This window comes from Bos indicus, chromosome 8 (genome assembly GCF_029378745.1).
Source record: "Bos indicus isolate NIAB-ARS_2022 breed Sahiwal x Tharparkar chromosome 8, NIAB-ARS_B.indTharparkar_mat_pri_1.0, whole genome shotgun sequence".
Classification (NCBI taxonomy): domain Eukaryota; kingdom Metazoa; phylum Chordata; class Mammalia; order Artiodactyla; family Bovidae; genus Bos; species Bos indicus.
Window position 1 is genome coordinate 103,503,201 of NC_091767.1, and position 21,739 is coordinate 103,524,939.

Sequence of the window (21,739 nt, forward strand, 5' to 3'; positions counted from 1 at the left end):
CATCTATCCATCTATGCATCATCCATGAAGTCAGTGCTTATTGAGCACTTACTCTATCCTAGACCCCACGTCCGCCTCTGGCACAGATCCCGAGTTTCAGGAGATACAGTCTGGGTACCACCAAGCACAGACTCTCTGCTCTGGCAGATGCACCTTTGCCATAATCCTTATGTCACTCTTTGCTCCCCCATGCTCTTTCCTCTAGCCTTGGCATTTCTATATCTTTCCACTCCTTAAAATTTCCTTTAGCAAGCCTCTCTTGTTTACAGCAGATTAAGTAACTTGCTCATGCAGTGGCTCAGAGCAGTTCTGGACTTGGAAGCAAGGTCCCAGCTATGAAGGCAAGTTAATCTCTGCTGATGGGGAACATGTGGTGGAATGAAGAGGTCGGACTTTGGAACCAGGCAGCCGTGGGTTCATTCCTGGCTTTTCTGATCCCTCACAGGGCGCCATGAATAAGAAGTTGACCACTGTGGCGGTCTTTATCTGGAGGCTAGTCTCTCCTACTGGCAGAAGGCGGTGAGTAAAGAAGGAGGCACGGTTTGTGCCCTGCCCAGCCCTGTGCCTGGGACAGAGTAAGGACACAGGATGTGGCAGCGGCTGTTACATCACAGCAGGGGGCACCCACGTGACCTCAAGGAGAGATCCCATTTGCCATTCCCTGAGGAGAGCTCAGAAACGGCTCCTGAGTGGGTAGCTGTGGGCAAACCCCACTTTACACAGACCCAGCCTGAGGAACCTGGGGTCACTGCACAATCTGCCGTCGGCCTGATGGCTTCTCTGACATCCATGAGGGCCTACCTGATTGCAGAATCCTAAGACGGGGGTGTCTCACTCAAACTCAAACGCAGTAGGCACAACGTAATCAAGCTCGATGGTGTTATTACTCCCATTTCACAGATGGGGAAAATCAAGCTTCAGAGAGGAGAAAGGACTTGCTGAGCCAAGCTAGCAATTTAGTCTCAGTTGTTTTTGATGCAAAGACAACGGTTATTTTAGAAAACAAGGGAAGCCAACATTCTCGTTGCTAACTGGGATTTTAAAAAATTGTAAAAATGGGCATAACCCCTGAACCAGGCAATTAAAATGATCAAGGTTATCATCAAAGCAGGTGCGCAAAGATAGACTAATGCCATATCTCTGCATTATTTGTAATAGCAAAAAACTAGACATTACCCAGTGCGCAGCAGTAAGAGGACTGGCTCAACAAATTACAGAATACCCACACCATGGCATTCCTAAGCAGACATTAGAAATGGTTTGTGGAAGAATATTTGATAAGCTGGGAAAGTGCTCATATCTGTTAAGTTACAAAAAAAGCAAGCCACAATACAGCTTGTAGAATGTTCTGTATTCGTATTACATATATATATATTTTCACACATATGAAAAAGGGCAGCTATCTGGATAATGAGTAATTTTCAGTCTTTTTCTATTTTGGTTTGTATTTTCTGATTTTTCTGCAATGGACAATATTGTTTATATAATTCAAATCTTTAAAAAAATTTAAATTATAGGCTTCATTAAGTGGATAACAAACAATGTCTTACTATATAGCACAGGGAACTCTGCTCAATGCTATGTGGCAGATGGATGGGAGGGAAGTCTGGGGGACAAAGTATACATGTATATGAATGACTGAGTCCCTTTGCTGTCCACCTGAAGACATCACAACATTTTTAATCAGCTATACTTCAACATAAAATTAAAAGTTAAAAAAAAATTAAGCATAGACTTCATAGATTTTAATTTAAAAAATTCTGAAACTCCACATTCACTTCCCACCTCCCTCCTGCTAGAAGGTGAGATGTTCAGGGTACCACTGTGGCATTGTAGGGGAGTCAGCCTCACCCGCTTCTGAAGACTCTCCAGATTCGGGATCCTGGCACCCAGCAGGCTGTGAGTCTTGGCCCCACTTGAGTGGCTGCAGGCACTGCTGGGCCTGGCGGAAGTCCTCCAGGAGCTCGGGGCTGCTCGCAGTGGGAAAGGGTCCCTCCTCTTCTGAGCTGCGTGTGCCACTCTCATCAGCATCCTTTCCCTTTTCAGCCCAGGCCCAGCGCCGCCGCTGGGGCCCCTTCCCCAGGCCCGGCTCGACCCAGTGGACCTCTGTTCCAGAGCTGGCCATTGGGCCTGGCCTGCGTTTCACCTGGGCCCCTTCATCTTCAGGAGGTGGAGCTGCCCCTATGGGCACCAGAGTCCCCACTGGCCCTTCTCAGCACCAGCCATCCTGCTTGTGGCCTGTTGGGACACAAACAAAGGGAGACCATGAGTCCTCGAGCTCCCTCCTGTCTTCAGGAGCAGGAATCAGCAATCAGAAGCCCTGGTTCAGTCCTGGCTCCAGCCCTTTGAAGCTGCATGACCTTGGCCCGATCATTCCACCTTGGATTCCTTCATGAGTAAAACTGGGGTAATAATTCTTCTTTCTCTAAAGAGTTTGGTAAAATGCCCTGAGATACAGGATAAGGAGCCCAGAGGTCAGCAAACGGCAGGGTTCCCTGTGTGCCGTGACCGTGGGCCAGGGTCCCCATGTGGGCACTGGGGCAAAGGCCCTGTTCACGTGAGAACTGAGAGCCCAGAGGTAGCAGACAAACAACCGCAATTACAAATCCAAGTGAGAGTGATGGAGAAGCCCAGGGAGGGATCCCGGGGGTCCAGAGCTGGCCCAGGAGGTCAAGATATAGGTCCCATGTAGAGAACGTGTCCTCTGGGAAACTTCCTGAGCCCCCTTGGGAGTGAGGGAATGGTGAAAACAGCATTCTGGTACCCCAGATAATTGAAAACAGGTACTCAAATGAATACGTGTGCACATACTTTCCTAGCAGCACTGCTTGTAACCGCCAAAAGGTAGAAACAACCCAGACGTCCATCCATGGATGAATGGACCACCGAGTTGTGGTCCATCCACACGGAGGAATATTGTCCGGCCACAAAAAGGAATGAAGCGCTCACACATGCTACAGGGATGAACCTCCAAAACAGGATGCTAAGTCAAAGAAGCCCAGTACAAAAGGCCACACACTGTATGATTCTGTCCTTATGGAAGATCCGCAATAGGTGAATCCACAGAGAAAGAGACTAGTGCTCTTAGCTGGGGCAGAGGGGAGTGACTGCTGAGCGGACATAGGTGTCCTTTTGGGGTGATGAAAATGTTTTGAAACTAGATAGCAGTCGTTGCACAACTTCATAAATATACTAAATGCTGCTGAATTGTTCACTGGAGAGTGGTTAGATTCGTGTTGTGAATTTCACCTCAATTGGAAAAAACAAAAAGAGCATTCCAGGCAGAGGACCATCAAGTACAAAGGCCCGGAGGCAGGAGGGGCACGTGGACATGGCTTCCTGATGGCGGTGCTGTTTGCGGGCAGGGGCGGGGCTCTGAGAACAGACAGTGTGGGCCTGAGACGTGATGACCAGACCCAGGGGCCTCCTGGGGCCTGTTCAGGAATTTGCAGCATATCCCCGACTTGGGAGAGCACCCAGAGGTGTGGTTACAAGTTTCACTCCGGCTGCTTGGGGAGAATGAACCAGAAAGGAGAGCCTGGCTACTGAGCGAGCCATGGCAAGGGAAGGATGGCTGCAGAAGGGCTCCTCACCACCTGCCTTCTCTCCTCTCTTCTTTTCCCTCTTTTCTTCCCTCCCATCTCCTCTCCCCTCCTGCTATGGCCAACACCCCCCAAACACTCCCTCTGAGTCCTGGAAACACAAAGCTGGCAGAGCAGTGGCATGGTCCCACCCCAGGGGCTCCTGCAAAGGACCCACTCTGCAGATGGGGAAACTGCAGAGGACCAGAGCGTGAAGGGGCCTTGCCTGAAGCCGTGCACAGGTCAGGATAAGGCTGTCATGAGACGTCACCTTGCAGTTAGGGTAGTTAGGGTCCTGGCTCTTCCCTCCATACCCTGGGGACAATGAGAATAACTTCAGGCCTCTCAGGACAGATTTATCTGTGTTTGTCCCTGCAGCCTCATGAGTGGTCGGGTCCTGGTCAGAGCCTTGGTTTTTACCGTTGAGAAAAGCCAGCAGGCAACAATTTCTCGACAGAGTTCCCCAGGGATCAGCTCAGCCCAAGAAAGGCTGCCGCCTACTCAAGGGCTGGCGTAGGAACGGGGAATAACACTGTTCCCTCTCTGGTCTCAGGGTCCTCACCCTCTTCCCCTGACCCAATTGTCTTCCCTCCTCCTCGAGTTACCCAGATCACCCTGTAAGCCTCTGCGTGATCCCTACCACACAGGCTGGACCCTCTCTGTGCCGGCCCAGACAAGACGCTTTACTGTCTGTTCTCAATCTGTTCTCACCCCAAACAGGTAAGGAGGTCAAAAGAAAACTAGTTTTCAAATGAGAAAACTAGACCTCAGCATGGATTGGTGACATGGCCGAGACCACCCAGCTGGTTAGTGACAGCAAGATTGCAACTGTCGCTTGCGGGCACAGTGGGGGAAGGAGAGGGCGGCTGGATTGAGAGCGTGGCACTGACACATGTATATGACTATGTACAAACGAGACCACCAGTGGGAAGCTGCTGTGTGACACAGGGAGCTCAACCTGGCGCTCCGGGACAACCCGAGGGGCGGGACAGAGCTGGGCGGTGGAAGGAGGTTCAGGAAGGACAGGACCTGTGTCTACTTACAGCTGATTCACGTTGTTGTGTGGCAGAAACCAAGACAACATTGTAAAGCAGTTATCCTCAAATCAAAGTAAAAAAAAAAAAAAGAATTTGTAACAATTGACTTCGGCCCAGTGAGGGGCCAGTTTTTTTTTTTTTTAAATCACACACCATTAAAAATATATTTGCTCATATACCTAGTACATATGTATTTCTTATAACATTATCCACATGACTTCTCACATGAACACATTAAAATATATATATATATATATATAATTGAATTTTTTAAAGATCCAATAGAAAACAAATATTTGAAAAGGAAGTTCTAATCCTTGCTCCTTATACTCTCTTGGGGGGCCTGTACCCCTCTTGGAAATTCCTGATAACTTGAGCGCTCATACAAGAGGCAGATTCACTTTGCTGTATAGCAGAAACTAACATAACAATGTAGAGCAATTATACTCCAATTAAAAATAAAAGACAAAAAGAAAAAAACAATTTACTTGTTTTGCCTAATAGTAATAAAAACTCAAGGGAAAAAAAAAACAATCCTCTAAGAATGCAGAGCCTTAGGTTGACCCAAAGAGAGCTGGATTCCAGAGCCTGGGACAGGGCCCAGGAATCTGCATTTTAAACAGCTCTTCAGGCAAGGCCCATCTTTGCCCTTGACTAGTATTCTTGCCTGGAGAATCCCAGGGACAGAGGAGCCTGGTGGGCTGCCATGTATGTGGTCACACACACAACTGAAATGACTTAGCAGCAGCAGCAGGCCTTCCGGACCCTGCTGCTATGGCAGGTGTAGGAGGTACTAAAAGCCGCTGCTTTTCTCTTTTTGAAACTTCTGCCAAGGAAGGGGGTGGGGGAGGCATGTGGGGCTTTCTGATGCTTTAAAGGGCTTTTTTCTAGTCGTGCCACAGAGCAGCCCGCCCAATCAGAGGGGCCTTGGTCGCACAAAGAGGAACATCCTGTCTCCTGGGATGACTCAGTCATGGCAGAAATCTCACTGTGACCAGGGGTAACCGCCTGTCAGAGGCAGCTGCGGTCACTGGCTGAAATTTTGCATATGTTCCCCAGGCCCCCAAACCTGTGAGCCTTTCGTGAGCAACGCCCCTGCCTTTTGCGCAAGCCACAGGCTCCAGGACCAGTCGGTCAGCCAGTCAGTCAACAAACACACATGAGTGCCAATCACATGCGGACTTCATGCTGGGCCAGGACAGTTTTTCACTAGGCAATCAAGAAAGAGAAGCAGGCAGGGGTCCAGAGACAAGCTTCTGGGCTTGGTGCAGCTGCTCCACCTTGAACAGCTGGGCTTCGCTTTTCTCACCAAGATGGAGAAAACGCCACCTGCCTTTCAACCGTGGGAAGGGGCACCCTATGAGGGTGGGCTGGGAGGTAAGAACTTAGTTTCCTGGTTGACTTGCTGGCTTCTGAAGACCACAGACTCACAACTCTCAACCCCCTCCTCCTCGAGGTCCTACTTCATAGTAACAAAGATATTAATACATATTGAGTGCCCAGTGGGTGCAAATTAACTTGAAAAAAACAAACAAACAAACAAACAAACCCTGGGACTTCCCTAGCTGTCCAGTGGTTGGGATTTATTTCACCTATCTAGGGTGTGGGTTGGGACCCTGATTGGGGAGCTAAGATCCCGTGTGGCTCGAGGCCAAAACACCAAAACATAAAACAGAAGCAATATTGTAACAAATTCAATAAAGACTTAAAAAATGGTCCACATCAAAAGTTTTTTTAAAAAAAACCCAGCCCTGTGATCTACTGTGTGCCAAGCGCTACACCATACACGAGGAATAGACATGAGTAAAAGCATTCCAAAATTTCAGATGAGGGGTACAGAAGGGCTATTGTTGCAGGGAGCCTGAAACTGGGCCTGAGAGACAAAGGATTTGGAGGAAGAAGAACGAGCAAGGGCGTTACAGGCAGAGGGAATGGTACAGGCAGAGGTACAGAGGTCTGAAAGGGTGAACAGAAGTTGACTGAGGCTACGGCAGGGGCCCCTGACTCCTCAGGCTGGTTCTAGTCGGCCTTCTGAGGGCACATGGCAGCTTCCGAGGGGCGGTGGGGTTGGGGGGCTGAGCTCGGGAGAGCCCCAGGAGCACTGAGCCTCCTCGGGAGCTGGGCTGTCCTTGAGGGGGCCCTGCCAGCCCTGGGGGAGCTAGCCCCAGAAGGCAGCACCGGCCACTCCCCGCGTCTTTGGTGCGCCGCCTCCCTGCTGCTCAGAGGGTAAAGCGTCTGTCTACAACGCGGGAGTCCCGGGTTCGATCCCTGGGTTGGGAAGATCCCCTGGAGAAGGCAGTGGCAACCCACTCCAGTACTCTTGCCTGGAAAATCCCATGGATGGAGGAGCCTGGTGGGCTACAGTCCATGGGGTCGCAAAGAGTTGGGCATGACTGAGCGACTTCACTTTCCTTTCCCTGCCGCCACGCCACCTCACGCCTGGTTCTCCTGAGGGTCTGTGAGTCCCTTGTGGTGTCTATCCACTTCCTGAGGGGCTCAGCCACCCCCACGGGGCTTCTCTGTCCCCTCAGTCCAAAAGTGAAGACCCTTCCCTTCACGGCTCCAACCCCAGGTTCTCCTCTGCCAACTTCAGCTGCACAGCCCACCTCTGCCCACCTACCCTGCCCTCCAAAGCCCTGTACTGGCCAGCCAGGGCTCTCCGAGGCAGCCCCCCACCACACCCACCCAGTCCCTGACATCTCCCAGATGTAGAAACCGAGCCGGAGGGAGGTGGCCAGCTTTCACAAGACCTCACAGCCCGGAAGTGTGGCCAGTGATTGAAACCCAGGGCTTGTGACTCTGAAACCAAGTCCATCAGACTCGGTGGGCAGTAAGAGAAAGGGAAGGAACCCCCCTCCGCCCTTTACCAAGTGGCTGGGCCTCTCCAAAAAGACAGGGCTTTTGAGCTCACAGCCCTGTACTCAGCTGCCCTCCGTGGCTAGTCGGCAGGGCACAGACCTGCTGTTATCAAGGTGGGGGTGGGGGGGATGTCCTGCCAGCTGTGTAGAAACTAGTTCCCTGAGGTCCCCAGCCACTTTCCACACTGGATGTGCCCCCTGCCCACCAGCGGCAGTAGAGGCCCAGGAGAAAGAGGAGAGATGCCCCTCGCTGCTGTGGACTCTTGCTCCACCAGTCTGAAGGGCTGGGCTGGGTCTGGGGGCCCCTCCCTGGCTTCTCTCCTTGTCCTTGTGCAGCAGAAGGGCCACTCTTTAGTGGGGACCCCACCTCCCACTGCATCCTGGCTGCTCCCCACCCATGCCTCATGTTTGAAGCCCCTTAGCAGCCCATGGGACGAACTCGCCATGTGCAGAGAAGAAAGAACTCCCCAGGCACAGAGAGGGACCAGCGCTTGCCCAAGTTCACCGAGATCAGAACCAGAGCTCAGGCTGGGATCCAGGATTCCGAGGCTTGAGGAAATGTCCCCCAAATCCACCCCTGCCCCTGGGGGCTGGGCTCCCGAAAGCCGTAGAGAAGTAATACGGCTGCCACAGCTGCCACTTCCTGGCTGGGCTGGTCCAGATGCCTGGACTGTCCCAGAGAGCCTGTGACTGGCCCATCCAGGGGGAAGGCGGCTCCTCTGACCCCCCCCCCCTCCCCCGTCCTCCTCCGCTCCCTCACCTCTCTCAGGCTCCACCACCATCCTGCTGGCCCAGGCTCAGGGGACCTGCATATGAGGTCTTTGTTCCAAACCTGGGGAGCCCCCTGTCTCCACGGCACCCTGGCCCGCCTCCAGGCCGCTCTGCCAGCCCCAGCCGCTGCTCACAGACAAGCATCGCTCCCCACCTCTCCCCGCCCCTGCTGTGGCTGAGGCCGCCTTGCCTCGGCAGGAAGCGCCCAGCCTGATTTCCTACAAGTGTTTCTCAGAAGGAGGGGGTTTGTCTGTGTGCAGAGTAAGAGGGAACAGAGGGAGCTTAACCCCTTGCAGGCCCTCTGCGGGTTGGCACCGTTCAGGAAAGGACTTGAAGAAACTTCCAGTGTCAGAGCTTGGGACCATCTCCACCAGAGTATACAATGGGGACAAAAAAGCCCAGGGAAGGTCAGAGAGTTGGCCAAGGTCACACAGCATGCTGAGCCTGGAAGGAGGCCTCCAGCAGCCTCAACCCTCTAAGAGCTTTCTCCACAGCCCCTACTCTCCAGATCATGACCTTGTTCAAAGCCCCCTCACTAGGGCACAATGCCCATCTGTACAATGGGAGCCTAGGCTGGGATTGGATGGGAACGGGAGCCAGATGCTTGCTTGGCACCCTTTCAGCCCTTTGCAGCCTGTGGGATGAACTCATCATGTGCTGATAAGGACACTCCAGGCACCAGCGTTTGCCCAAGTTCACTGAGATCAGAATCAGAGATCAGGTTGGGATCCAGCTAGGATACTCTGGCCTGTCTGCCAATACCTCAGGGAGGCTTCCAACACCTCAGGGAGGCTGCAATGATTCCTGCCATCCCACCCACCGTCCTCATCCCAAGCTGGGCCTGTAATTAAGAGGGATATTTTCCCGGCATCATGGAGGTAGAGAACTGGCTGATTGCTGATCAAACTGAACTTCACTGGCAGGGCACAAGACAGGCTAAGCCCTGGCTCCACTAGACATAGACAGTAAACAATCACGGAGAGAGACAGACAGGGTGACATGAGATGAAGATCCATACCCCAGGCTGCTTTCAGTAACACGGATGCCTAGGTTCACCCAGAGTAACAGCATCAGTCTTTGGGTATCAGTGATTTTAAAGTGTCCCAGGTGACTGGAATGTGTGGCCCTGGTAGCCAATCTGTGGGTCAGAGGGTCATGTGTTGGGGCAAAGAGTTTGGGGATGGCCAGGAGGGTCTTTGTGAGAAGGTGACATTCAAACAGGGGACCAGAAGGAAAAGATGGGCAGGAATAAGCCACAAGAAGGGCTGAAGGTAAAGTATTCTGGAAGGGTGAGTGCAGAGGGCAAGGTGGGAACCAGTGGGGCTTTCCCTGGGAACAGCAAGTGTGTGTGCAGAGCAGAGTGAGCCAAAGTGGAGAGGGGTGGCCTGTGTCCGTCCCCTGCAGCCTGTGGCTCCTTAGCCCTGGCCCTGCCCAGGATCCAGGGATTCTGATTCAGGAAACTGAAAAAGACACTGTGGCCTCTGTATTGTCCAAAAAGCCCTCTGATTAGTGCTGCTGAGCAGCAAGGTTTGGAAACTACCCAGGTAGGACAGAAAAATGCATTTTACAGACGGTTCGGACCTGGCTTCAAATCCCAGTCCCACCTCTTTCTTGAGAACTCTGTGACCTTTGAGCCTTCACCTCAGCCTTCCAAGCCTCAGTTTCTTCATTTATAAAACAGGGATAAGAAGAATAGCCACTCTGCAGGACTGCTGCCAAGATCCAGTGAGGTAACATTTGCAAAGTGCAGAGCCCCGGTGCTTGGAACATGCACGCGAGAAGGAATGAATGAATTCTCCCAAGGTCAGTTTGTATCCGGCAAAGCTAGAACCTGGTGCCCTCATCCCAGTAATCACCCCATCCCCTCCCCTGCCTTTTTCTCACATCTGGGGGGCGGGGTCTACCCGCAGCCTCAGCCAAAGGTGGAACGGAGCCAATCCCTAATAAGGCTCCTCCTTGCCAGTTCTGGTGACCATGTGGGCCATTGTGTGAGGGGCGGGCTCCCCTGACACCCCGTCACTCACTCACTCTCTCCCTCCCTGGCCATTAATTCAGGCAGCACTGCCATCAAAACGCCAGGTGGCTGCTGCTTCCAGGCACGCTGTGCAGCCCCTAAATAACCCGCCACCCCTAACTTAGAAGCAGGCGCCGAACCCCAAGGGAGACAGCCCCTGTGTGCCCTGTTCCATCTCCTTGACACCCCGGGCTTACCAACCCTTCTCCCTGCCTTTGCTTGTGCGATGCCCTCTGCCAGCACACCGTCTCCAACTACAGGCCAAATCCTACTTAACCAACCAAGCCCATTCATTATATGGTCACCCTGGCACCTGCCCTGGGCTTCCTTGGTGACTCAGATGGTAGAGAATCTGCCTGCAACGTGGGAGACCTGGGTTTGATCCTGGGTCGAGAAAATCCCCAGGAGAAGGGAATGGCAACGAACACTCACTTTTCGAACCCACCCTTCTGTACGAAGCTTGGCCCCCATCTTTGACTCAAGTGCGCAGGCCAGAACCGACCACCACGCTGGGTACTTCCCTCTTACACCCCATAACCAACCATCATCAACTGCTAGTGATTCTATTTCCTAAATCTCACTGGAATCCATTCCGTCACTGCATCCCTACGTGGCCTCTTGCAACAGCCATCTCCTGGAAAGCCCAAGGATCTCTCCAGGCCCTTCCAAACACTGTTCCAAGTGCTCTTCGCAAAACGGACGTGTCCAAACACAGCCCTTCTCTGCTTAAAACATTGTGCTAAGCTGCCCACTATTCTGAGAAAGAAGATGAAACTCCACAGCTAGGCTGCACTCCAGCCTCTCTGTCCTCAGCGTGCTTGGGGAACACGGGGGGCTCCTTGGTGTCCCTGGGACAAACGTACAGTGCCCCCCCTCTCCACTCAACCCCACTTCTTCTCCCTGGTGACTTGCAGTCACCCTGCAGATCCCAGAACCATGTGCCCTTTTTGCGGACTTGCCAATTGGAATTAGACGTTGGGTCTGCTTCCCAGGCGCCTATGGTGGTAAAGAATCTGCCTGCCAATGCAGGAGACATAAGAGACGCCGGGTCAGGAGGATCCTCTGGAGGACGAAGTGGCAACCCACTCCAGGATTCTTGCCTGGAAAATCCCATGATCAGAGGAGCCTGGCAGGCTACAGTCCATAGAGTTGCAAAGAGTCGGACGTGACTGAGCACGGTCTGCCTGACACCTGGGAGCTCTGTGAAGCACACCACTACCCAGCGCCCAGCACAGACCCTGACACTCAGGAGAAGCGCAGCGGATGCCTGCTGGCTGATCTTCTGAATCTAGCCTGTGGTCCCAGCCTTGTTTGTGGCCCTCACAGCCACCCAGTGAGGCTGACGTGACATCCCCAGTTTACGGGTAGGTAAACAGAGGCCTCAGATACTCAGATGACACCACCCTTATGGCAGAAAGTGAAGAGGAACTAACAAGCCTCTTGATGAAGGTGAAAGAGGAGAGTGAAAAAGTTGGCTTAAAACTCAACATTCAGAAAACAAAGATCATGGCATCCGGGCCCACCACTTCATGGGAAATAGATGGGGAAACAGTGGAAACAGTGTCAGACTTTATTTTTTGGGGGCTCCAAAATGCAGATGGTGACTGCAGCCATGAAATTAAAAGACGCTTACTCCTTGGAAGGAAAGTTATGACCAACCTAGATAGCATATTCAAAAGCAGAGACGTTACTTTGCCAACAAAGGTCCGTCTAGTCAAGGCTATGGTTTTTCCTGTGGTCATGTATGGATGTGAGAGTTGTATTGTGAAGAAAGCTGAGCGCCGAAGAATTGCTGCTTTTGAACTGTGGTGTTGGAGAAGACTCTTGAGAGTCCCTTGGACTGCAAGGAGATCCAACCAGTCCATTCTGAAGGAGATCAGCCCTAGGATTTCTTTGGAAGGAATGATGCTAAAGCTGAAACTCCAGTACTTTGGCCACCTCATGCGAAGAGTTGACTCATTGGAAAAGACTCTGATGCTGGGAGGGATTGGGGGCAAGAGGAGAAGGGGACGACAGAGGATGAGATGGCTGGATGGCATCACTGACTCGATGGATGTGAGTCTAGGTGAACTCCGGGAGTTGGTGATGGACAGGGAGGCCTAGCGTGCTGCGATTCATGGGGTCGCAAAGAGTCGGACACAACTGAGCGACTGAACTGAACTGAACTGAACTGAAACAGAGGCCCCAAGAGTCACAACTTGCCCACAGTCACAAAGCTGGTGAGTGCGGCTGGCGATTCAGACACGCAAAGACCCAAGTCTTAACAGCTATGCTTGGTGCTCACACTGTATATACTGTGGAGATCATTAATAATCCAGGCACCAGAAAATCAGGAGGGGAGCTTGTAACCAGCGAACTGCCACTCACTAAGTCAACGTTCTGACTTTATAAGGAGGCTCTGGTTCGTCACAAAGCCTTTCGGTTTTCTAAAGTGCTTTCTCATCCTTCATAGCATTAGATGCTTGAGAAACACCTTGGGAAATGGGCAGGACAAGGATATGATTTCATCATATGCATCAGGGAAACAGAGGCCCAGAGATGGGTCAGAAGCAAAGGAGCAAACACAAACCTTTGGCCCCTACCGCCAGCGACTTAGCAGCAGCAGCAGCCAGGGCTTGAGCACCTTCATCAGAAGCGCGCCTGGAGGGCTGTGTCTGCACGACCCAGTTCTCAACACAGGAGCTCAGCGAGCCCTGGCCATTTGTTCCCTCAGCCCCTGGGTCACAATGCTCTAATGTCCTGATGGCTATTTCTCACCCACACTCCCTACTCCCCGCCTCCACAATCATTCTAAGCCCCACCTAAATGCCTGGCACGTTAATCAGGCTGGAAAGTGAATCTCTTTTTTCAAGCCTTCCAGTGCCTCCCAGGACACAGCACAGGACATGGCCCAGGATCCAGACGGGCGTTGCTGGCTGATGTGATGAGCCCTGGACAGTCGCTCCTTTACATGATGTCCCGAGGCCCATGGGGTACCGGGGACCCGCAGGCTTCTCAGCCATCCTGAAGGAAACCATGGCTGTTATTTCATCCTCAGTGCCTCCTTGATCTCTCTCCTTCCCTGGGGAAGAAATGAAAACCCACCCTGAGGTCACCCACTCTTTCCTGCCCAGATTGCTGAATTTGCACCTATCGTTAAAATCCACAGGGGTGAGGAGGCAGGAGAGACTTTCAGGAATGGACCCAGAAATGATGGAAGCATGGCTTGGGAAGAGGAGACCTAGTTTCAGCCTGAGTGATGCTGGACAAAAGCTTTTCCCTCTCTTGGCTCTGATCTCTGAGGCTGAATGGGATTCTCTCTGAGGTTACCAGAGTGGCCTTCTGTCATGAAATCTCCTGGGTTCTTTGATCCCACTTGCCCACACAGGCAGAAACACTAAGCTGATGGGAGGCTGTGAGGCGCAGGGGTTCAGGGCACAAGGATTTTGTGAATAATCAGAGGCTTCCAGGGTCTCTCTTGGAAGTTGTGTGACCTTAGACAAGTCACTTAACTTCTCTGAACTCCAGATTCCTTATCTATAAAATGGGACTTTACAGGATCTTTGGTCAATGAGACTACATACCCTAAAACCATGGCCAATGCCTAGTTGGCACAGAACTCGTGAATAAATGACTTTGGACATATCTATGAAATGGCTTTATGGCCTGCTCCCTGCAGGACCGAGTTTAACTTTCCTGGCTCTCCTAATATTAGCCACAGATCAAGCTCTGAGTCCTTTACACAAAAGGCAGCAGCCAGCCCTTCTGATCAAGTGGAGAGAAATGCTGCTATCTCCCAAGGATTCTTCTCCCTGTGGCCCCCAAACCTGGTCTGGGGATCACTGACCCAGCTAGAAACTGTGTCCTCACCCTGAATCATTAAGGAGGAGAATAAAGGTCTTCCTCAGCCAACTAAAACACCGGTTATGTAGGAGAGTGTGCTCATATTGAGGAAAACACACTCATGCTCACACACTCACACATACACACTCAAATTTATCTTCCATGGAAAGAGTTCAACAACAAAAAAATGTGCATGTGTGGGAACACATTGCTAACAGCAAAATTTTATTGTGCACCTATTACATAAAGGCCCTTCCATGGATTAGAAACTCATTATTTAATCCTCATACCAATCCAAGGAGGCAGGAATTATTATGCCCATGTCCCAGGAGAGGAAGCTGGGTTTGAATCAAGTAGTCTGAAACCAGACACTACCATCTTAATCACTTTGCAGGTGGTGGAAGGGTGGGAAACAACCTCGGTGTCCAATAATGGGATCATTAAAAAGATAAATGATGGTATTTCCACTCAAAGGAATATTATGCAGTGAGGAACAGTCACATTGTAGAAGAATATAATGTAATGCAAAAAACCGTCACATGTTAAGTGAAGAAGCCAATTAGAAAATAATAAATATCTAATTTGAGTCCATTAAAGAAAAACACTAAAATATGGAGGGAAGGAGGGAAACAGGAAAAGAAAAAGAGAATTCCTCCAAAATGTTTACAATAATTATTACTAGGTAGAAAACTAAGGCAAATTTACTCTTTTTCCTTATGTGTATTTTCTAAAAATAACAGCTATTTTAAGAGTAAAATGAACTTTCACTATTTGGTAAAAAAACAAAGCAAAACAAACACAAGCCAGTGGCGCACAGCTGCGCAGGTCTTCATTCTGATGTGACCTTGGTCCGAACCCTGCTCCGTTTCCCTGCCCGTGAAAGCGGGGAAGGCTGGGCTCTTCCAGGGCCCTCGCAGCTCTGACATTCTTCGGTATCCCCATCCCACACCTCCTCTCTTCCTCTTTTTAGACTCTGACCCTGTGCTTTTTCACATGGCTTACTCATGAATAAATAATACATAGCCATTATGCAACATGTAGGATTATGTGAAGATCACAAAAAGGAAAGGAAGCAATCCCAGCCTCAGCCTTAGTCTAAACCTCTCAGGACACGGCATGTGTCGTCTCATTGGAACTTCATAATCACGCATTTAACAGACAAGAAAAGACCCAGAGAGGTTATACCCTTTGCCCAAAGTCACACAGCACAATAGGAGCAGAGTGGATCTGCACCCACAAGTAAAGTGTTACCCTGCAGATGAATCCCTGATTTGACGGCAGAGGGGCTGAAAGTAACCTCCTGACCCCTGAGGCCCCTCCTTGGTCCTTGGCTGTGGTCCCAGGACTCTAAGAAGACTCACAGCTAGGCACCCAAGTCTGGCTTTGATCACTGGTCCCTCCCCCACAAGAGGCTCAGCTTGGAGTGGAGGATGTGAGAAATGCTGGTGAGGATCTAGGGACGTGGTCCAGGACCACCTCTGGGGGCAGGCAGTCTCTCCCTACGGTCTAGCTGGAGTTTGGCCGACACTTGGCAAGGAAGATCAGACTAAGATGGGACTGCAGGCTGGAACAGAGGAGGGACCAAGAGGTTAAAAATGTGATGACCCAGAGGGATGGTATGGGGAGGGAGGAGGGAGGAGGGTTCAGGATGGGGAACACATGTATACCCGTGGCGGATTCATTTCGATATTTGGCAAAACCAATACAATATTGTAAAGTTTAAAAATAAAATAAAATTAAAAAAAAAAAAGTGAGAGTGCGGGGGCTGAGAGGCCTGGGTCCAAATCTGGTGGTTCTGATATGTTTCCAAACATATATTCTATAGCCTCATCTACAGATGGAGGGCAACACTGTCCTCAGGGCCTTGCTTATGAGGAAACATGGCTTGGGAAGTGGAGACCCAGTTTCACTTCAAAAGTTACAGGATAGTGTTTGCCAGCCTTAGCACATGCGCTCAGAAAACCAGGGGCCCTGTTAAAAGGGTGAGATGAATGGAGAGAGTAGCATGGAAGCATATACATATGTAAAATAAATAGCTAATGGAAATCCGCTGTATGACTCAGGAAACGCAAACTGTAACCACCTAGAGGGGTGGGAAAGCGTGGGAGGTGGGAGCAAGGTTCAGGAAGGAGGGGACATATGTATCCCTATGGCTAATTCATGTTGATGTATAGCAGAAATCAAACCAATCATCCTCAATCAAGTAAAAATAAACAAATATAATTTAAAAAAAAAGAAAAGAAAACCAGGGACCCTGTTAGCTTTCTCCTGGCTCCTCTGATCAACCAGAGCTTCTTCCCAGCTGCCCTGCCCCCAGCTCACCCTCCAATACCTTCAGCACATGCTGCTGGGTAAATCTTCTTAGAGCATCACTCTGACCAAGCCTTTCCCGGTTTAAAGGTCATTGGTGGCTGCTGTCACTTTCAGGTTAAAGGCTAGACATTTTGGCTTGGAATTCAGGCTTGTAACAACCCGTTCCCAAGTCAGAGGGCTGTTGCACTGCACCACTCGCATCACAGACTAGCAGCCTCATCTCATAAAAGTTACTTTCCAAAATTCTGCACTTCAGGGGAACAGTAGTGGGGAGCAGGCCTTGGCCAACTTTGGCTGTCATGCAAAGGCCAGTCTTTCATGACCCAATACACTTCACATGCAGCTCTCTTATTTAAAAACAGCATGGCAGGAGGGGTGGGGGGCGATGGGAATTCCCTGGCAGTCCAGTGACCGGGACTCCATGCTTCTACCGCAGGGGGCCTGGGTTTGATTCCTGGTCAGGGAATTAAGATCCTGCATGCCCCATGGCTCAGTCAAGAAAGAAAGAAGGAAGGAAAGAAAGACAGAAAGGAAAAGAAAAAGCCCTTAACCGTGGCCTTTACTAATTTCTATAATATAAATGCCCTTACTATGGTCAATTTCACGCTACCAACACAGTATCACTGAACACAGCACTAGGAAGAGATTCATTCAATCAGCTCTCACCAGATGACACACCCCTGCCACATCCCAAAATAACAGCAGACTAACTCCAAAGAAGAGCTGTGTGACCTCAGGTGAGTGACTTAACCTGTCTGAATCACGAACTTCTCATTTGTAAAATGTAAAACAACAGCACTCATCTTATGGCAACAATGTGAACACTAGTTGATCAACAACAATATACAGGGTACCTACCACGTGGTAGAGCTCTGTACTAGGCACGGAGAGGGTGACTGGGGACAAGATGCACAAAAACTCCTGCCTTCCCAGACTTTACTTGATGCAGTAAAACCGTTTGCACAGTAGCTGGAAGACAGCATTCTGTTTTATTAACGGTCTTATTGTTGTTATGCCTTCCTTTCTGTGGACCTCAGTGTCCCCATCGCCAAACTTAGAATGTAGCCTGAACCAAACTTTCTGTGATGCCACCTCACTTGAGCCTTAAAATGTCATTACCATTCCCATTTTGCAAAGGGGGAAGCTAAGGCACTCAGAACTGAAGCCAGGCTGAGGATTCGATCCAAGGTCTTCTAACTCCCAGTCTTCAGATCTGTCCCACCTCCCTCCGGGACTGAGGAAACACAAAAAGGCCTGGAATTCAGCTGGTGACTCAGCCGGATGCTGAAAAAAACAAAAAAATACTCTTTCTTTCCTACTTCATGGGGGTACACTGAAATGTCTTTGGTGTGTACCACTTTCCAAAATACCCTCTCAGCATGCCAGCCACAGTGCCAGGACCATTCCCAGTCTCTCTGGAAACCCTGGCACTTCTGGTGGACTCTGTGGACTGATGGGAGCTGATGAAACCCCCTTGCAAGAAACAACCCAAATCACATGTTTCAAATGCAAACCCCTGGACTTTGGGCCTTTGCCTAAAGGCCTCACATGGGCATCTTCTCCCTCTTTCTGAAGAACAGAGACCACCCCTGAGAATAAATAATCCTCCAAAGACCACAGGGTCCATCCCCCATTGGTAAGTAAGCCAGACTAGGGCCCCTCAAATGGATAGGTAGCAATTCTGTTTTTTGAAAAAACAAAACAAAACAACAGCCAAAAAAATAAAACCCACCAACTCCAAAGGAGGTGCCTGGAAATGTCTCTTTGGAAGTCCCTCTAAGTATCTAACCCCAGTCCTTCATGCTTCACTTTCAGTCATTTCTTCTCCTTGTGTTCTAGAGGACAGGAACAATGCCCCTTATCACTGCAACCTATCTCGGCTTCTTTTCTCAGCTCCAAAACAGCCCAGTTATCAGCAATGTTCCTTTTCAACTTTCTTAACTTTGAAGCAGACACTTTCCAAATGTAGGTAATGATCCGTGCCAACATGTCATTTCTTTCAACGAAAGCCAGGGAAAGGAGCAGGGAAGAGCCTTGTCCAAGGTGGCGCAGTAAGAAGGCTCCGGCTCTACTAGTGCCAGACCCATCACACAGGGGAGAAGCTAGCTCTGCGTCCGCCCCGCTGCGCGCCCTTGGGCAAGTCTCAGCTCCTCTTTGGGCCTCAGTGTCCCCACCTTCGTAACAAGAGAGGCTGGCCTTATGCCTGCAGTCCGCTCCAGATCCCACCACTGTCACAGTGGCCCACCCTCATGCGGGGCCTTGCTCTACCTCCCTACCCCTGCCAAAAAGAGGAAAAGAAACTTGCGTTAGTTGTCCGGGGAGGGCGCGCGGCTCGGGATTGTCACGCTGCGCAGGTTGTTGCCGGGTGAGCGAATATCACACAAATCCCAGGACAGACAGATAAGTCCCACCTCCTGGGTAACCACAGCTACACGGGCCACACCTCCAACCCAAACACAGCCATAAGCCCAGCCAAGATCCACCCCCAGATTCCCTGGGGACCCCTCCCCTCCCTGTGACCAGCCCCAGTTGAAGAGAGAGGGAGAGAAAAAGCCAACGCCCCCATTGCGCGGAGGTGGAAACTGAGGTCAGAGGGTGGAACCGAGGCCGGCGGGGTTTGGACTCGAACCCCATAGCCCATCCAGAGCTCCCTCCCATTCCCGGAGCGGCTATCGGTCTCCTTCCCGAGCGCAGGGGTTTCCACGTGGGAGAGGCCGAAAGCTGCGCGGTCCCTGTAGATCGGAGCCCACCGACGCTGTCCACTGTTCCTCCCCATTTCCCGGATGGAGAAACTGAGACCCGGCTAGAGGCCAGGACCCGCCCTAGACCCACCGCGAACCCCTCCCAGGGTCTCACCTGCCGGCTGCTGCGGCGCGCGGGTGGTTTCCTGGAGTTGAGCGGCAAACAAAGGCCTCCAATCCGGGCGCGGGGCGGAGCGGCGATGTTTTGCATAATCTCGAGACCGACCTATGACGGCCCGGGCACGGCCCCGGGAGGCGGGGTTTCTGGATGTTCCACCAATCGCTGAGAGGTGGCAGCCTATGTCCCGCCGCAAGAGGTTTGGACGTAGGCTCCAGGCTCCAGGACTGAAAATCTCAAATCCTGGGAGATTGCGTGTTCTTCTGAAACCCGCCCAGCCGCAGATGGGAGACTGAGGCGCCTGGAGTTAAGACGTTTGTGAAGGGTTTCACAGAACCGCAGTGAAGAAGAATCCATAAACTCTGATGGCGGAAGCGAATAATAAACACGACAGTAACGATAATAAACTTTTCTAGAGCCCTTATGTGTCAGGCACAGTTGTAAACTCTTCCAGTGTCCGATCCTTGCCTATAAGGTAAGTAGGTATTATCACTACCCCTCGAGTGTATTCTACTCGAAACCATCTTTTAGACAAGCAGGCAAACGCAGGCCTGGGCAGAGATGGAAACTTGCCTAAAGTCCTGCAGTGAGAACGAGACAGAAATAATCCATTGTTCAGTTAGAGTGCTCCGGGAAGGATGACAGTGTAAGGTGTCAAACTGGCCTAGGTTCTCGCCCCAGTTCTGCCGCTCGCTGCCACTGAACTTCAGGTAAACGGGATTCTTAACTTTCACCTCACAGGGTTTCTGAAGGGAGTAAATGAATAAACATCGCACCAGGCCTATAAGAAATAAATCAGCGACAGTAATTTAAAGGGCTCCTCGACCAATCGTATTGCACAGGGGCAAAGGCTTGTAACAGGCCCCGAGACAGGAAGTGATCTGCCCAAGGTCTGGTATCCAGCTGTGTTACAGCACAGTTCTCTTTCCTTTTGGTGGAAAGTTCCTCCAAGTCCCCCAGGTTCGGTGACCCCCTACACACATATCTAATGGTAATCATAGTAACAGCTTCTATGCACTGAAGCTTTACTCTGTCCCAGGAACAAACATTTTAGCTACTCCTTACAATAGCTCACAAATTATTCCCTGGTGGCTCAGACGGTAAAGCATCTGCTCGCAATGCGGGAGACCCGGGTTCGATCCCGAGGTTGGGAAGCTTCCCTGGAGAAGGAAATGGCAACCCACTCCAGTACTCTTGCCTAGAAAATTCCATGGATGGAGGAGCCTGGTGGGTTACAGTCCATGGGGTCGCAAAGAGTAGGACACGACTGAGCGACTTGACTTACTGACTTAAAATAGCTCACAAGTTAGGTTAGTATTATACTCCCAATTTAAAGATGAGAAAATTATAATACCAATTTATGTGTAAATATAAACGGACTTATTTACAAAATAGAAATAGACTCATGGACACTGAAAACAAAGGTTACCAAAGGGGAAAGCAGGAGAGGGATAAATTAGGAGTTTGGGGTTAACAGATACACATTGTGTGAGTGCTGAATCGCTTCAGTTGTGTCCAACTCTTTGAGACCACATGGACTATATAGCCTGCCAGGTTCCTCTGTCCATGGGATTTTCCAGGCAAGAATACTGGAGTGGGTTGCTGTATCCTTCTCCAGGGGATCTTCCCAACCCAGGGATCCAACCTGTGTTTCTTATGTCTCCTGCATTGGCAGGTGGATTCTTTACCATTAGTGCCACCTGGGAAGCACAACAGATACACACTACCGTAAATAGATAAACAGCAAGGACCTGCTAAACTATATTCAAAATCTTGTAATAACTTATAGTGCAAAGAATCTGAAAAAGGATATATATATATGTATGGTGTGTGTGTGTGTGTGTTTGTATTTACATAACTGAAACATTTTGCTATATACCTGAAACTAACACAACATTCAATTTAAAAATTAACAAATATGGCGATGGAAAAAAAAAGAAGAAATACGAGGCTCAGAGAAGTTAAGTGATTTGCCCAAGCTCACAAAGCCAGGAAGTGGTGGAAATAGAATTTGAGTCCAAATGTCAGACTCTGAGCTCTGGACTGTCTGAGGTGCCTTGTTCTCTGTCCTTATGATCCTCACAGAGGGCTACTCCAGCCCTCGCCCTGCTTTCTCCCAAGCAGAGAGGGCTCCAAGTGATTTAAAGGCCAGCTTGGCACTTGCTTGGGCAGGCCCAGTCTCAAACCAAAAACTTGCCCTCTTCCTGCCTTCTCCTTCATCTAGCAGCAGATCCTGAACTTGTCTAGCTGTACCTACCCGCTTCCCCCAGCCCTGACACTATGAGTAAAGACATTAGGGCCACAGACATGTATGTGGCCAGATGGACCTCTGGCCCCTCACTCTCCCAATATCCAAGCTGCCTTAGCCCACTATTTTGGGTCCCTTCAAAGGGCTTCCTTGGTGGCTCAGACGGTAAAGTGTCTGCCTGCAATGCGGGAGACCCGGGTTCGATCCCTAGGTTGGGAAGTTTCCCTGGAGAAGGA

At 50.6% G+C, this 21,739-nt stretch overlaps 1 protein-coding gene across 5 annotated transcripts in view; it reads right to left on the reverse strand.

Moving 5' to 3' along the window:
- AKNA (AT-hook transcription factor) overlaps window positions 1–19,333 on the reverse strand; it is a 58,932-nt gene extending 39,599 nt beyond the window's left edge. For 4 of the 5 annotated variants that reach the window (XM_070795344.1, XM_070795341.1, XM_070795342.1 and 1 more), the window contains exons 1-2: window positions 8,237–8,394; window positions 1,852–2,238 (exon numbers count right to left, since the gene is read on the reverse strand). In XM_070795344.1, the coding sequence (XP_070651445.1) occupies window positions 1,852–2,125 (274 nt within the window). In that variant the 5' untranslated portion in view covers window positions 2,126–2,238; window positions 8,237–8,394. Of the gene's footprint in view, window positions 1–1,851; window positions 2,239–8,236; window positions 8,395–19,252 lie in introns of those variants that run through there. The other variant, XM_070795340.1, reaches the window with a different exon arrangement.
- Between the last annotated feature and the right edge of the window lie 2,406 nt (window positions 19,334–21,739).